The sequence below is a fragment of the Dromiciops gliroides genome, chromosome 1 (assembly GCF_019393635.1).
Source record: "Dromiciops gliroides isolate mDroGli1 chromosome 1, mDroGli1.pri, whole genome shotgun sequence".
Lineage (NCBI taxonomy): Eukaryota > Metazoa > Chordata > Mammalia > Microbiotheria > Microbiotheriidae > Dromiciops > Dromiciops gliroides.
In genome coordinates this window covers 497,192,982-497,208,350 of record NC_057861.1, presented here as the reverse complement: position 1 = coordinate 497,208,350, position 15,369 = coordinate 497,192,982, and the positions used below count along the sequence as shown (strand labels likewise).

Below are 15,369 nucleotides of genomic sequence, written 5' to 3'. Positions count from 1 at the left end.
CTAGGCAACTTTCTGAGGCCAAGTTTCAGAGAAGATGCTGACTTAAATTGACAGAGTGAGCTTCCTCCTCCAGAAGTTCCCTATTCTGATGAAATCATAGATCTAGCCTTCTGTGTTCTAGTTTCAGATACCTAGATCCATACTGAACTGGAATTCATGTCTAGTACCACAAGCTGTGCAATATTCTTCTACTCTGTGATAAGTAGTAGAGACATCCCAACTTTAAGAAAAACCTATGCATGGGCCCTTGATACACTGAAGAAACTGCCTGTTGGGTTGCCAACTATACCACCTGGTAGACAAATTACATATTTTAATCCCTTGCAGGTTAGTGATATTTGTTAATAACATTACAATTTTCTGTAGGCTTGCAGAAAGCAAGATACAACGTAAACATGAGCTCTTGCTGATCCAGTACTCGAATTGTTCACCCGGGAAACCCACCAAATATACATGCAGCTTGATGGTATGGAAATGGTATTGTCAGCCTTCCAGATGGTTGTCAGTTAGATGACTTCCAAAAGGATAATAAAGACCTATATCCCTGCTCAGTCTGTATTCTAGGCTGTTCATTTCAAACACTGAAACATTTTATATACAACTAGCTTTCTTAATGATCTAAGCTAGATCTGATTCAAATACAAAATATTAGAATATCATGATATCATTTCAGTGAATAATACTGGAGGTGCTGGAGTTTTTAATAAGCATCTTTGGGGTATTAAGGTTTTGGTAAATATCTTAGTTTGAAAAAAGTAAAATTGTACCTTTTAAAAAACAAAATTCATTCTTCTCACACTTTACTCCCCTCCACATATCCTACAATCAAGTGCCTCTGGCCTCCTTGCTATTCCTTGTACAAACCATTCCATCTCCCAACTCCAGGCATTTTCATTGGCTGCTCCCCATGTCTAGAAGGCTCAGCATCAAGTCTCAGATAAAATCCTACCTTATGTAAGAAGTCTGCCTTTCTTCCCCTTAACACTAGTGCCTTCCCCTCTAAGATTATCTTTCACTTACCTTGTATATATCTTGTATATACATAGTTGTTTACATGCTATCTCCCCCATTAGAATGTGATCCCCTTGAGGGCAAGGACTATATGTGTGCCTTTCTTTGTATCCCAACACAGTGAAGATTAGCACAGTGCTTGGCACTTGGTAAGCACCTGGTTGATTGATTGGTCGGTTGTTGTCCTTTGTTCTTAAAGAGGACCAAAATGACATCACCATGTTGGAGTCAAGGTACAGTGTGTCTGACTCTGGCTGATCAGACCAATGTGAGCTCAGAAGGCTCTACCACAAGTTGGGCACAAACAGTCCTTATAAACATTTGTGGTGGAGATTTCTGAATTTCTACATCTCATGTTTCTTTTAAGCTGCTGCAATTCTGCTTTGCTCATAGAGCACACGACCTTCTTTGATGCAGGCACACTGTGTTTGGCAGTCGTTTGCCAGCATCTCCTGTGTCATACAATCAAGTCCACAGTTCTTCAGAAAGACCTAGAAAGTGACCTTGTATCACTTATTGACTGTTTACCTCAGGTTAAAGTCAAACCATCTCGAGCCAAATTTCTAACTAAAGAAGAGATTGTGAATGCCATTAGACGCCTCTTCTATGGCAAAACACCTGGTGCTGATTCTACTCCAGCTGAGATGAGGGGGTGGGGTCCATTGCTCATACAAAAGCTGATTGAAATTTTCTGGTTTATATGGCAAGAGAAGGTTATTCCCCAGGAGTTCAAGGGTGCCTCCATTGTCCATCTCTATAAAGGTAAAGGAAATAGATTGTCCTGTGATAATCATAGGGGTCTCTCTCTTAGTCATTGATGGCAAGATTCTTGCCATAATCTTCCTTAATAGTCTCATCCTTCACCTAGAAGATGGTCATCTACCTAAAAGCACTTGATGTTGTTTGTCCGTCGTTCCCAAAAAGCACCATGACATCAGGCGATGTTATGATTTGCACTGAATTAGATTTAAGTAAGGGAAGGCTGTGTAAGGTCACCAACCTCACTTTCTCCTCCACAGCCATCTAAATCCAGTAGCAAGATATACATCAGGACAACTGGAGATGGCCCTGGATGTTTTAAGGCAATTGGGATTAAGTGACTTGCCCAAGGTCCCACAGCTAATAAGTGTCTGAGGTGAGATTTGAACTCAAGTCCTCCTAATTTCAGGGCCAGTGCTCTATCCACTGCACCACCTAGCTACCCTTAAAGTACTTGATAAATGCTTATTGAATCACTGATTAATGTTTCCTTTGTAGTGTATCAGTATCTATGTTTGCATATCAATTTGAATTTGTGACAAGTATCATAATAGAGTTATCCTTCAGACATTAGCATCATACTCTTCAAATATAAAGAAATAGTCTTAAAGAGATTTTTATTAACAACTTGAATTCTGTGAGCTTCAGAATTTGGGCCTAAAGAGTACAAATGAGTTTCTGAAACATGTCTTTGGGATAACTGTCATAGTTATGTTTATTGTTTTCATCACCACAATGACAGTATGCCAATAAAAGTTGTAGAATTGTTCATTTATTTTGATTGATCCTTCTACTTAGGTTTATGCCTCGAAAGGGATTAACAGATAGAAAATGCCAGTCTGTATAATAGTACTCTTGACAACATTATTTGTAATAGCAAGAAGTTGAACATGCTACATGTCCTGGGGAATGGCTGAAAAACAAAATGTGCTATGAGAAAATAATAGAAACAATAAATGTTAAAAATTTAAATTCAAAGACATATAGAAAATCTCATGTAAAGTAATGGAGTAAAGAAATCAGTTCTAGAATTATATACACATTAGCTACAATTATGTAAATAAAACATTAAACAGCAACAAAACTAAATTACAAAAGTGTATAGTTGTAAGAACTATGAGTTGCAGGCTTTTGTGCTGTTTTGCTGAACATGTTCTAAGGAGTATACTTTGAGTTTTTGTTCATTTGTATATGTTTGCTTTCTCAAAACAGAATTTATCAATTAACAAAAAATTGTGCCCATCATGCTAAACCCAACCAAATGGTGTTTGTTCAATAAGGAAATTGAATTAAATACATCTATATGCTAAAAAATAAAAATAAATATTATGCTAGGCATTATATGAAGCTTATACATGATAAGGCTATAATCCATCCCCCTAAAGGCTTTAATGTAGACAAAAACATAAAGTTCAGTTTAAGCATTAGGCAAGCAATGTGAGTCTTAGCCCCAGGTCTACCATTTTGATTTCAGGAAAAACAACTTCTTTGTCCTTGCTTCTGAAATTAACTTACTTTTGAAATTAACTTACTTTTTACTTCACTGTCCTTACTTTTGAAATTAACTACTCAGATCCCTTCCAAATCTAAACTTGATGACACTGAATTTGCCAACTCTAGTGACACATGGGTTTTTATAAAGAATCCATTACTTTTGGTAATCACTGGGCAATCTACAAGATTTTGAACATATCATTTTTTAACAAGAGGTAGCATGCACAGTGGTTAGACTAATGTATTTGGAAACAGGAAGATGTGGCTTCAAACTTACTCTCTGATTTTTACCAGTTGTGTGACCAAGGGCAAGTCAAGTAGCTTCTTTGAACCTCAAGCAACTCTCAAAGATTGTAGGAGCCATGGTACTCAGTAAACATTTATTAAGCTCCTACTATGCGCCAGATATTATGATAGGCATCAAGGTTACAAAGACAAAAGCAATACCATACATGTCCTTGTGCTTATATTTGGGAGTGTGGGAGAGTGACACATATTCACAGATAAATAAAAAGTTATGGAAGGGGGAGAAAGGGCAGACTACCAATTAGGGGTATCAGAAAAGGCCTCCTTAATAATAATAATAATAACAATAACTACCATTTATTTATCTAGTACTTTGTGTAGCACTTTAGTTGCTGAGCTTTGACAGAACCTAGGTGTTCTAAGAAGTAAAGGTTTGGAAAGAAAGACTTCTAGGCTTTGGATATATCCTGGCAAAGGTATGAAAATAGGAGGTAAGATACTATGTTTAGGCATTAGTAACTAATGCAGTTGGGTTGGAATATAACATGCCTAAAGAAAGTTATATACAAACAGCCTGGAGAAGTAGGTTGGAAACAGATCATGGAAAACTTTAAATACCTAACAGAGGAATTTGTACTTCATCCTAAAGTTATTAGAGTCAATCAAGTTTCTTGAGCAAGGAAGGGACATTGTTGGACATATGGACTTAGTTACATCAATTTAGCATCAGTGTCGAAGGTGAATTGGAGAAGGGAGAAGCTAGAGGCAAGGAAACCAATTAAGAGATTATTGCAATAGTACAGACAAAAGATAATGAGGGTCTGAACTAGGATGGTTGTAATGTAGGTGAAGAAAAAGGGATGGATATGAAAGTGGAGGTAGACTCAATCAACAGACATTGTTAGTGCTCTGTGCCAGGTATTGTAGGAACTGAGAGTACAAAAACAAAAATAAAATAATTCCCTTCCTTCAAGGAGTTACTCTATAGTGCTAGACGCCATGTCCACATAAGTACATAAAATTAATACAAAATGAACATAAGATATTTTGGTGGAGGGAGACACTAGCAGTTGAGGTGATGAAGAAATGTAAAATGTGGCTGAGCTTGGAATAAAACTGAATTCTAAGTGAGATGGTAATATACCATTGCAAATGTGGAGAATCGTCCAAAGGCAAGCTGAGCGCTGAGTGTGTTGGGTGAATGGGATTGAAGAGTCAGTGGTGGCTTCCAGGCCCATGATGGAGTGACTGGAAGAATGGTGGTATCCTCAGCAGAAATAGGGAAGTTAGGAGTGTCATATTCAGGGAGAAAGATGAGTTCAGTGGAACATGTTGCAGTTAAGATGCTTGTGGCACATACAGGTAGAAGATGATCATCAAACAGTTGGAGTCACTACTTGGTGCAGCTTCATTAGCCATCCAAAAACCTTTTAGATCTTGCCCAATGGTGGGGTTTTTTGTTTTTGTTTTTGTTTTTGTTTTTAGTGAGGCAGTTGGGGTTAAATGACTTGCCCAGGGTCACACAGCTAGTAAGTGTTAAGTGTCTGAGGCCGGATTTGAACTCAGGTACTCCTGACTCCAGGGCCAGTGCTCTATCCACTGCTCCACCTAGCTGCCCCGCAATGGTGTTTTAATACTAGGATGTCAGATGTGCTAGAGACACCATTCATGGCTTGAAAACTGAGACCTAACTTCTCATTCTCACAGACACTGAAGTTTGGGGCATTTTTTTTCCTGTTAATTCATCATTTAGCTGTTTTCTAACTAGAACAACTGGGTAACAGTTTCTCTTTGGGTGGTGAGATACAGGTAGGGGAGAAAAATCACAAAAATGTAGAAGGGGTTTTAGGAGTTCAAACCCCTTCATTTTTTAGAAGAAGAAACTAATATGTAGAGATATTATGACTTGTCACAGTGCTTGTTGTTATTGAGTTATTTCAGTCATGTCTAACCCTTTGTGACCCCGTTTGGGATTTTCTTGGAAGATACTGGAGTGGTTTGCCATTTCCTTCTCCGGCTCATTTTTTTTTTTCAGTGAGGCAATTGGGGTTAAGTGACTTGCCCAGGGTCACACAGCTAGTAATTGTTAAGTGTCTGAGGCCAGATTTGAACTCAGGTCCTCCTGAATCCAGAGCTGGTACTCTATCCACTGCGCCACCTAGCTTCCCCCTCCAGCTCATTTTATAGATATATTTTATAGATATATAGGAAACTGAGGCAAACAGGGTTAAGTGACTTACCCAGGATCACATAGCTAGTAAGAGTCTGAAACTGGATTTGAACTCAGGAAGAGTTTCTTAATCCCAAACCCAGTACTCTATCTTCTGCACCACCTAGCTGCCCCACAGAGCTAGTTATTGACAAACTTGAAAATGAAATCCATTTCCCCATGACTCTGATGAGGCATATACCCCCTTCAAAGAGCCAAGATTACAAGTTTCTTTATTAGGCATATTGATTGATTTTCATTTGAGTCATCCTAACTTTTTTTAGGCCTTAAGCATGCAAGTCCAGTGTCAAGGCTGTCTTGAAATATCTTTAATGTCATAAGCATCATAAAAATTCCTCATGATAGTCCCTACTTGATTTTATTCAATAGATATATAACAAATCACTTCTCTTCAAGTTATCTACTTCTGTATGTATCATTTTTTCCATTGAATTCTCAAAGGTAGAAAACCTTTTAGTAATACATGAATAAGTTCCCAAAGAAATTGTCCACCCAATATTCTTGAGTTTCCCCACTCTACAGTAATTAAAAGCAAAGAATTGCTGTCACTGTGGATATCTTCTTGGTTAACTAACAGAGTCCCCTGCCTCTTTGAGAAAAAAATAGCTTAATAAATATTTTATATGGTTCTAGCTAGTCCAATGGGAAAAGAAATGTCACATCACTCTATAAGATTTTTCTCTGAAGGTACTCCGTTTCAAGGAACTTTGAGAAGTCAATCCTTTTGTAAAGCTAAGATATTCTTTTGTAACATTGCTGATTTATGTTTTCTAAGTTAGGAGGGTTTTTCCCTCTTAAAATAAGACACTGTAGATTGAAAAATAAGCCTCAAAAATTACAATTATATGTAAAGTGTACATCTTTCATAATAACTGGCACCAAGAATTCAGTTTAGCAAACTTCTGTTTAAACAGCCAAAGCACTATGCTGGGTATTGACGATTCAAAGAGTATTCATTCTATAGGGAAAGGGCAGGGGCTGGGGAATACAGCATAACCAATATGTGTAATGTAGTAGCCGTGACCCAGGGCCACCATCCCCAAATGGATTCTGGAGTCACATAGACTGGATTTGATCTCTGGAACCTAACCACACTGGAGTCAGTTTCCTTGTTTAGTGCTGCCCCAAGCTTGGAGGCAGGGGAATCTCCAAAACAAAGCCTAGGCATGTCTGGAGTCTTCTCATACATGGGTTAGAAAATGCCTTTGCACAAGATACTCAGTATACAATTTCAGTATCAGGTATCAGATAGTTTTTATTTCACCCAGCACAGAAGCAAAGAATTCACAGGCTTGCATGAACAAATACAGCACGTAAAGCTTTCAAATGACCTGTTGCTCTCATTAGAGTCCCCCAGAAGATGAGGACACTTTACACTGAACAAGTATTCTTCATTCACTTCAGGTGTGCACCATACAAGTCATACACAGCAATATCATGGAGAGGTAGCAAAGTGCAGATTGTTTGATCCCATCACGTTATGGCCTTTGTTTCTGAGCTGCAGGGTCCTCTGGTTGGTGGTCCCCTTCTCTGATAAGTATTCTGCTAAGGAAATCTCCCTTCTAGAATGCCAGTGTCTGAACTGTAGAACTTAGGAACACTTGTACTGGGGATTACCCATGAGTCAATTTTCAAAACTGGTGCTACCCAGGAAATCTCCCTTTTTTGCCAGCAGGCTAGATTCCAGAATCATGCTGCCTAAGGAAATAAAAATTCTCCCCTACAGAGGAGGTTTGATTTTAGGAATAGTGTCCTTGAATTCCCTTCTCAGGCCAAGAGAAAGTACATCTACTTACTATCGTGCACTTCACTGTAAATCTATAAATCTTTAGTGCTGGAAGTGGGACAGGAAAATGAGAAACAATCCCCTTGTGACCCCCTCCCCTACCTTCCAACCTAGAAGTGCAAAGGAGAGAAAGTGTTCAGAGAAAGTCCCAAAGGGTTAGGTTGACCTCAGCTCATTCTTAAAGATAACAAACAGTACAGTTCCTAAGCAAGAGCTCATCCCGGGCTGAGGCAAAGCAGTCACTGGAGACCAATCAGAAGAGTCCCCTGTGTCCTCTCAGCAAGGGGCAAGGACACGGGTCTAGTTCCAAGGGAGATATAACCAAAAAAACCCCCAAACAAACAAAAAATCTCATGATAAAGGTCCATGCTCTGCAAGATCATAAAGTTAATTGTGAAACTTGAAAACTGGCCTGGGGTTCTCCTGATCACCCCCTTCTCCATATAATATTGAGTACTTTGAAGAAAAGATACTAACATATAGATAAATCAAGGAAAGCTTCACTGAGGAGTTAGCAGTTCAGCTAAGCTGTGAAGAAAAATCAGGATTCTGAAAGGATGAGGGAATACACAGGAGCCTGAAGTAGTTCTGATAACTTTGGCAAAAATAGCTAAATAAATGATTGCCTCTTGACCTGTCTTTACCACCTCAGAACTAAAGAAATGAATCAAATACAGTCATCTGAACACCAATGAAAAGAGAAAAAAGGAAACATTGCCCTAGTAACTAGGTAATTCTTACAGAAAAAATAAATAACAGCAATAACAGTTCACGTTACCAAATCAGTATTCTTATCTGTAGTATTCTTTCACATTCCAGCCTCCACTCAAGTTCCACATGGCTCCTCTGTTGTTGGCTCTCAGACCCTTCCAGAAACAATGATTCAGTCAGAACCTCCCCCTCTTCAGCAAGGAGACAGTCAAGAATTTGCCCAACCCTGGTGGTCTGGACAGGAGACAAAAAGCAGCTTTGGACAGAGGAGGATTCTAGCAGTGCAGGTCCAATGACAGTGTTCTCTGGAACAGAAAAGAAGGGGCTTCTGGCAAAATGGCCAAGTGGGTGGTTGGGTATAAAATGGCATACTTTGGGGAGGGAGAGTGTAAACTGATCTTTGCTTTTCAGAATATAGTTTTCAAAATGACTCTGGAGGAGAGAGTGAGACTGATGACTTTGCACAGCCCTGCCTCACTTAAATCCAATTCACTTGCAAGCCAAGACATTATCCTCCTGGTGTCATTGGTCCTCTTTGAGAATGAAGGATGAACAACAATAGTTTTGCCCTACCCTGGAGACCTTAACCTAAGTAGACACTGAATTGGGCACAAAGAATAGTCATGAATGGACTAGTGTGATCTTGTCAGGAAGTCTTAAGTGGAGCATCCCAAAAATCTGTACTGTTAAATATTTTTATCAGTGACTTGGATAAAGGGATGGATGGCATACTCATCAAATTGAAAGATGACACAAAATGTCAAATGGCTAACTAACCTAATCAGGATCAAAAAATCTTGAAAAGATTGGGTTGAATATTAGATGAATTTCAGTGAAGATAAATGCAAAATCAATCTGTAAGCACCTACTATGTTCTAAGCACTGCGCTAAGTCCTGGGAATACAAAAAAAGGAAGCCATAGGCCCATTATGGTCAGACCTCATTAAGAATATTATGTGCAGGGGCAGCTAGGTGGTGCAGTGGATAAAGCACTGGCCCTGGATCCAGGAGGACCTGAGTTCAAATTTGGTCTCAGACACTTGATACTTGCTAGCTGTGTGACCCTGGGCAAGTCACTTAACCATCATTGCCCCACTTTAAAAAGAAAAGTATTATGTGCAGTTCTAGGTACCAGTTTAAGAAGAACACTGGAAAGCTGGAGATTTTCTAAAGACATTGAGTCCATGTAATGTGACAATCAGTCAAAGGAATTGAGAATGCTTAGCCTAGAAGACTTGAGGAAAGAAAGGGAAGATATAATAGCTGTCTTCAAGTATTTCAAGAGCTTTCTTATAGAAAGCAGGTGGGGCAGCTAGGTGGTGCAGTGGATAAAGCACTGGTCTTGGATTCAGGAGGACCTGAGTTCAAATCCTGCTTCAGACACGACATTTATTAGCTGTGTGACCTTGGTCAAGTCACTTAACCCTCATTGCCCCACTCAAAAAAAAAAGAAAACAGGTTAGCTTTATTCTATTTTCAAAATCACAGGGGGCAGCTAGGTGGTACAGTGGATAAAGTACCAGCCCTGGATTCAGGAGAACCTGAGTTCAAATCTGGCCTCAAACACTTGACAAGAGCTGTGTGACCCTGGGCAAGTCACTTAACCCTCGTTGCCCCGCAAAAAAAAAAAAAAAAATCACATGAGATCAGGATGAAGTACCTATCATCCTTGTTGTCCTATATGTTTCTGAAACCATCTCAAAGACACTTTGAGTGAACATACAAAAGATTAGTTTATATTGCCTTATGTTTATAATAAAAATTTGGTCAGCTAGATGGCATACTGGATATAGTGCCAGGCCAGAAGTCAGGAGGGCTCATCTTCCTGAGTTCAAATATGTCCTGAGACATTTATTAGTTGTGTGACCTCGTGCAAGTCACTTAGTTCTGTTTGCCTCAGTTTCCTCATTTGTAAAAGTGAGCTGGAGAAGAAAATGACAAAACACTCCAGTATCTTTGCCAAGAAAATCCCAAATGGGGTCACAAAGAATCAGACAAGATTGAAATGACTGAAAACAGCAACAAAAAGCAATAATTTTAATCTATATGCACATTTGTCTGATAAACATTAAACATAAAAGAATAATAGTAGTGTAAGGGTAGAGCGGTCAGCCTAGACAATCACCCCATGTCACCTCACTTCAAGTAACTGACAGAACCATTATGCCCATGTACCTCTGTCAGGTGAAAACATCTCAAATTAATCAAATCTGTGAACTAGATATGAACAAGGCCTGGGCATTTCTGTCCAATAAAAGCATTTCAACTCTATGACAGAAGGTCTGGTCTAATTAGCTGAAGTACTTGGTTTTGCCCTTTCATATAAAATTAGGAAACTAGTTTGAAATCAAGCTTTTATACAGCTGGTACTCCGCATAAGCGTCTATGAAAGAATCATCAGGATTCTTCCCCCATGGGAAGGAGAGTACTCCAGCCTTCGCTTTGACCTTGGTTTCTACCACTCATAGTCTCTACCACCCTTGGCTGGTGATGGACCTCATAAAATTTGGAAGACCAGGGTAATTGTCCTTTTTTTTTTCAATCAGCATTATAAAAGTCTAAAAGACAGCAACGACTGATAACGGTATCTACATCAGGAGTTTAGGACTGACTGGAAACAATTAGGAAAGCAGATTAAAGACTAGAAGAATCCCTACAGAAAATTTACCCCATGCCTAAGGGGAACATTTTGAAAATTCTTTTTTTTTTTTTTTAGTGAAGTGATTGGGGTTAAGTGACTTACCCAGGGTCACACAGCTAGTAAGTGTTAAGTGTCTGAGGCCGAATTTGAACTCAAGTACTCCTGACTCCAGGGCAGGTGCTCTATCCACTGCGCCACCTAGCTGCCCCAACATTTTGAAAATTCTATCAAAAAGACTTACAGAAACTATGAATTGCCCTTTCACCGCATATCCTCTCTAAGTTTGAACCCAATTTCCCCTGGACTCTATATGTACTAGTAGGAGAGTATGTTACTTCTGGAGGGATGTTTTGTTCCAACTATATCTCAATAGTAAATAACCCTTTCTAAATGCTTGTTAAGTCTGGCTGATTAACTGATTTCACTTATAATCATGTATGGAAGCACCAGTGGAGGTTCATTAACTATACTAACATTAGTAACACGATCAACACCTCAGTTCCACTAGAACCCAGAGGGGAGATGTGACCATGATGTTCTGAGGATCCAACCTGCCAGTGTGAGAGTGGAGGGGCGGGGAGGGGGGCGGTGAGGAGAGTATCTCCAGAGAATGTACTACATTGAAATCATATCTTGGCCTAGGACTATATCTATCTAAATCCCATAGAATAAAACAAGAGAAGAATGATGACAACATCAATAATAATGATCACTGGCATTTATAAGGCATTATCATTTTACATGCATTATCAGTATTCTCACACTTCAGTCCATGATTCAGTGATACTGGCCTGCTTCCTATTCCTCACACATAATACTCCATCTCCATCTCATGCCTTTATACTTGTTGTTCCCCTTACCTGAAATACTTTTCCCTATTGACCTCTGCTTCTTTACATCCCTAATTTTCAAGACTTATTTAAAATTTTACTTTACAAATGGAAACTAACGACTCTGTAAGACACCAAGATGCAGTAAAACAAAATCAGAAAAGCAAAAAAATAGAAAAAAATATAAAATTTCTCAATGAAAAAAAAAACAACTGACCTAGAGAATAGATCCAGGAAAGATAAGAAGTATTGAACTCCCTGAAAGATATGACCAAAAAAGCCTGGACAATATCTTTAAAGAAATTATGAAGGAAAATTGCCCTGAAATATTAGAACCAGAGGACAAACAAAATAGATATTGAAAGAATCCACCAATCACCACCTGAAGATCACAAAATGAAAACTCCCAAGAACATCATAGCCAAATTTCAAAACTCACAGATCAAAGAAAAGGTATTGCAAGCAACCAAAAAGAAACAATTCATATACCATGTAGCTACAGTCAGAATTACACAGGATTTGGTACTTCCACATTAAAGAATCACAGGGCTTGGAATATAATACACCAGAAGGCAAAGGAGTTAGGTTTACAACCAAAAATTACATACCCAGAAAAATTGAATATAATCTTTCAGGGGGGAAAATGGACATTTAATGAAATAGACCACATACAAGGTTCACATGAAATGTAAAAAGGTAAAAAGGAAATAAGAAAGAAAAACTGTAAGAAATTTAATAAGTTTATACTATTTCTAATTCTGTATGATAAAATCAAATTTGTAACTCTCAATAACTTTATTGTAAAAGTAATTTTAATGCAATTTGGAGCATATGTAGGTGGCAGCTAGGTGGTGCAGTGGATAAATCACTGGCCCTGGATTCAGGAGGACTGAGTTCAAATCCAGCCTCAGACACTTGACACTTATTAGCTGTGTGACCCTGGGCAAGTCACTTAATCCCCATTGCCCAGCAAAAAAAAAAAGGAAAAAAGGAAATACAATGGAGTATATGTAAAGAGCTTGTAGTCATAAGGTAATATTTAAGGTATGATAATGTTTGTAATTCTAAAAAAAGTAATATAAGAATGATTAGAAAGAGTATATATAGACAGAGGGTATGATCATAAGATGATATTGATGATATAACACCATAGAAAATAAATAAAGGGCTAAAAAGAAATTGCATGGAAGAAATAGGAAGGGAGAAACTGAACGGGTTGAACACATACATACACAAAGAGACATAAATAACTAAATGAATGAATGAATGAATTAGTGTTTAAGTAAATAGATAAATGGATGAGTAAAAAATAAATAAATGAATGACTAAATAATTGGATGACTGTGGATGAATGAATGAATAAATAGATATATGAATAAATAGATAAATAAATAAGTGAATAAATGAATGAATAAATGATCATAATGGAGGGGAAAGATTAAACCTTAATCTCATCAAAGAGGGAACAACAAATACACTCAGTTTGATATAGAAATCTATCTTACCCTATAGGGAAATTCAGATAGGGATGGTGAAAATGGAGGGGGAGGGGGGACTGATACAGGTGAGGGGATATTGTAAAAGGTGATGATCATAGGTAAGGCAGTTTGGGAAAAGGAGAGGGTGGGGGTCAGAATGGGAAGGGCAAGCAGATGAAAAATAGCATGGAGAGATCTAGACAGTCATCATAACTATAAATGTGAACACATTTGAGGCAGAGTGATACACGCAGGGTGAATGTAGAGAGTTGGAGCAGGATCTATTATGCCTTGGCTGGAGCAAGGAAAGGAGGAGTAACAATTATGACTTCAGACAGAACAGAGGCAAAAATAGATCTAGTTGGGGGATATTGGGAGGGAAACTATATTTTGCTGAGGGGTACCATGGACAATGAAGTCATATCAATACTTAACATGTATACACCAAGTGGTATAGCATCTGGGTTTTTGAAGAAGTTGAATGAATTGAAAAATCTCTAGGACCAGATGGATTCACAAGTTAATTTCTACCAAACTTTTAAAGAACAATTAATCCCAATACTATATAAATTATTTGTAAAAATAAGAACTTCAAATAAGCTTGGAAAGACATGTATGAAATGATGTATTGGGAAGTGAGCAGAACCAAGAGAATACACAGAGACAGCAATATTGTTTGATGAAGAACTGTGAATGACTTGACTATTATCAGCAGTGCAATGATCCAAGTCAATCCCAAAGGAATATTGATGAAATATACTGTCTATGTCCAGGGAAAAAACTGATATTGATGGAACATATTAGGGCATGCTATTTTTCACATTCTTTCATTAAGTGACAAATATGGTGATGTTTTTCATAATCATATATGTATAACCTGTATCAGATTATTTACCACTTCAGGGAGGGGGCAAGGGAGGGATAGAGATTGGAATAGTAAAATATATAAAATATATAAATATATATTTTGTATAATATATATTTATTGTATATAAAATATATAAATATATAAAATATATTAAAATGTTTAATCTGGAAAGGTGGGAGGGGTGTTCTGGGAAGGGTACAGAAGGTATATATGTATTTATACACACATATATATGTATGTATGCCATGTATTTATGAGTTATTTTGGTATTATTTAGTAATTATATTTAAACAAATTTGTTACATAAATTATTTATATAAATTGATATGTATTTGTTATTTATAAAATAGTTATTTAAGGAATTAAAATACTAAGTTATATGTATTAGAATATATCTAGGTATACCTAAATGTAATAATGTAGGAAATTTACATTATATATGTCATGTGTCTGTGTATATTATATCTATGTTTGATATATGTATAAAATATAATTATATATCACAAAGAAAATATATTTTTTTAATTCTACTTTCCCAGTCTCTCATCTCACCCCAGGCACATGAGCCTTCCCCTCTAAAGCTATCTTATTTAACCTATATACATTATCTTTCCTATTAGTATTTAATTTCCTTTTTTTTTTTTTTGCCTTTCCTCACTGCTTAGCACAGGGGTGTCCAGAGAGGACTAGTCACTTAACCCTCATTGCCCCACAAAAACAAAACCAAAAAAACCCAAAAAAACAACAAAAAAATATTATTACAACCTTGAATTAGAAGTATAGTGAAACAACAGAAGTTCATTTAGGAAAAAGTATTCTAGGAGTGAAGCTAGAAAGAAAAGGAAAAATTCTCAGTAGATCCTGCATTGCCAAAGAAAACATTCCCAGGCTGACCATTAATGGCGCCGAACAAAGAAATGATCTACAAAAGTTACAAAAAGATTTTTCAATTCTGATATGTTTCCATATGTGACAGCTTACCAACCTGCAAAATTATCTCAAGGTGTGATTGGTGGTCCTATAAAGGCCACATACTATAATCATCCATTGCCCACTCTCCAGTTAGATTCTGTTTTAACCAGGAACGAAAAAGCAGAAGAGTCAGAAAAAAAGACTCTTATAAGAGTATATCCACCAGTTATAGATAGACTGTTAGATTTAGGTAGTAGCTCTCTTCCCCTTTACAGGATGGGGAAAAAAACCCACTTAAATGAGGTGCTCTAATTGACAAGTACACATATACAATTTAATAACTTTGTTATTCATGGAATTAACTTGTGGTAAATCTTGATTATATATGTCTATAGAACAATAT

At 37.4% G+C, this 15,369-nt stretch overlaps 1 protein-coding gene across 1 annotated transcript in view; it reads left to right on the top strand.

Annotated features, from left to right (window-relative positions):
• Window positions 1–803, top strand: part of ERCC6L2 (ERCC excision repair 6 like 2) — a 149,610-nt gene extending 148,807 nt beyond the window's left edge. Inside the window, exon 20 of the mRNA XM_043976904.1 lies at window positions 5–803. Coding sequence (XP_043832839.1) covers window positions 5–16 — 12 coding nt within the window. The 3' untranslated portion in view covers window positions 17–803. The remainder of the gene's footprint in view (window positions 1–4) is intronic.
• Window positions 804–15,369: the final 14,566 nt, after the last annotated feature.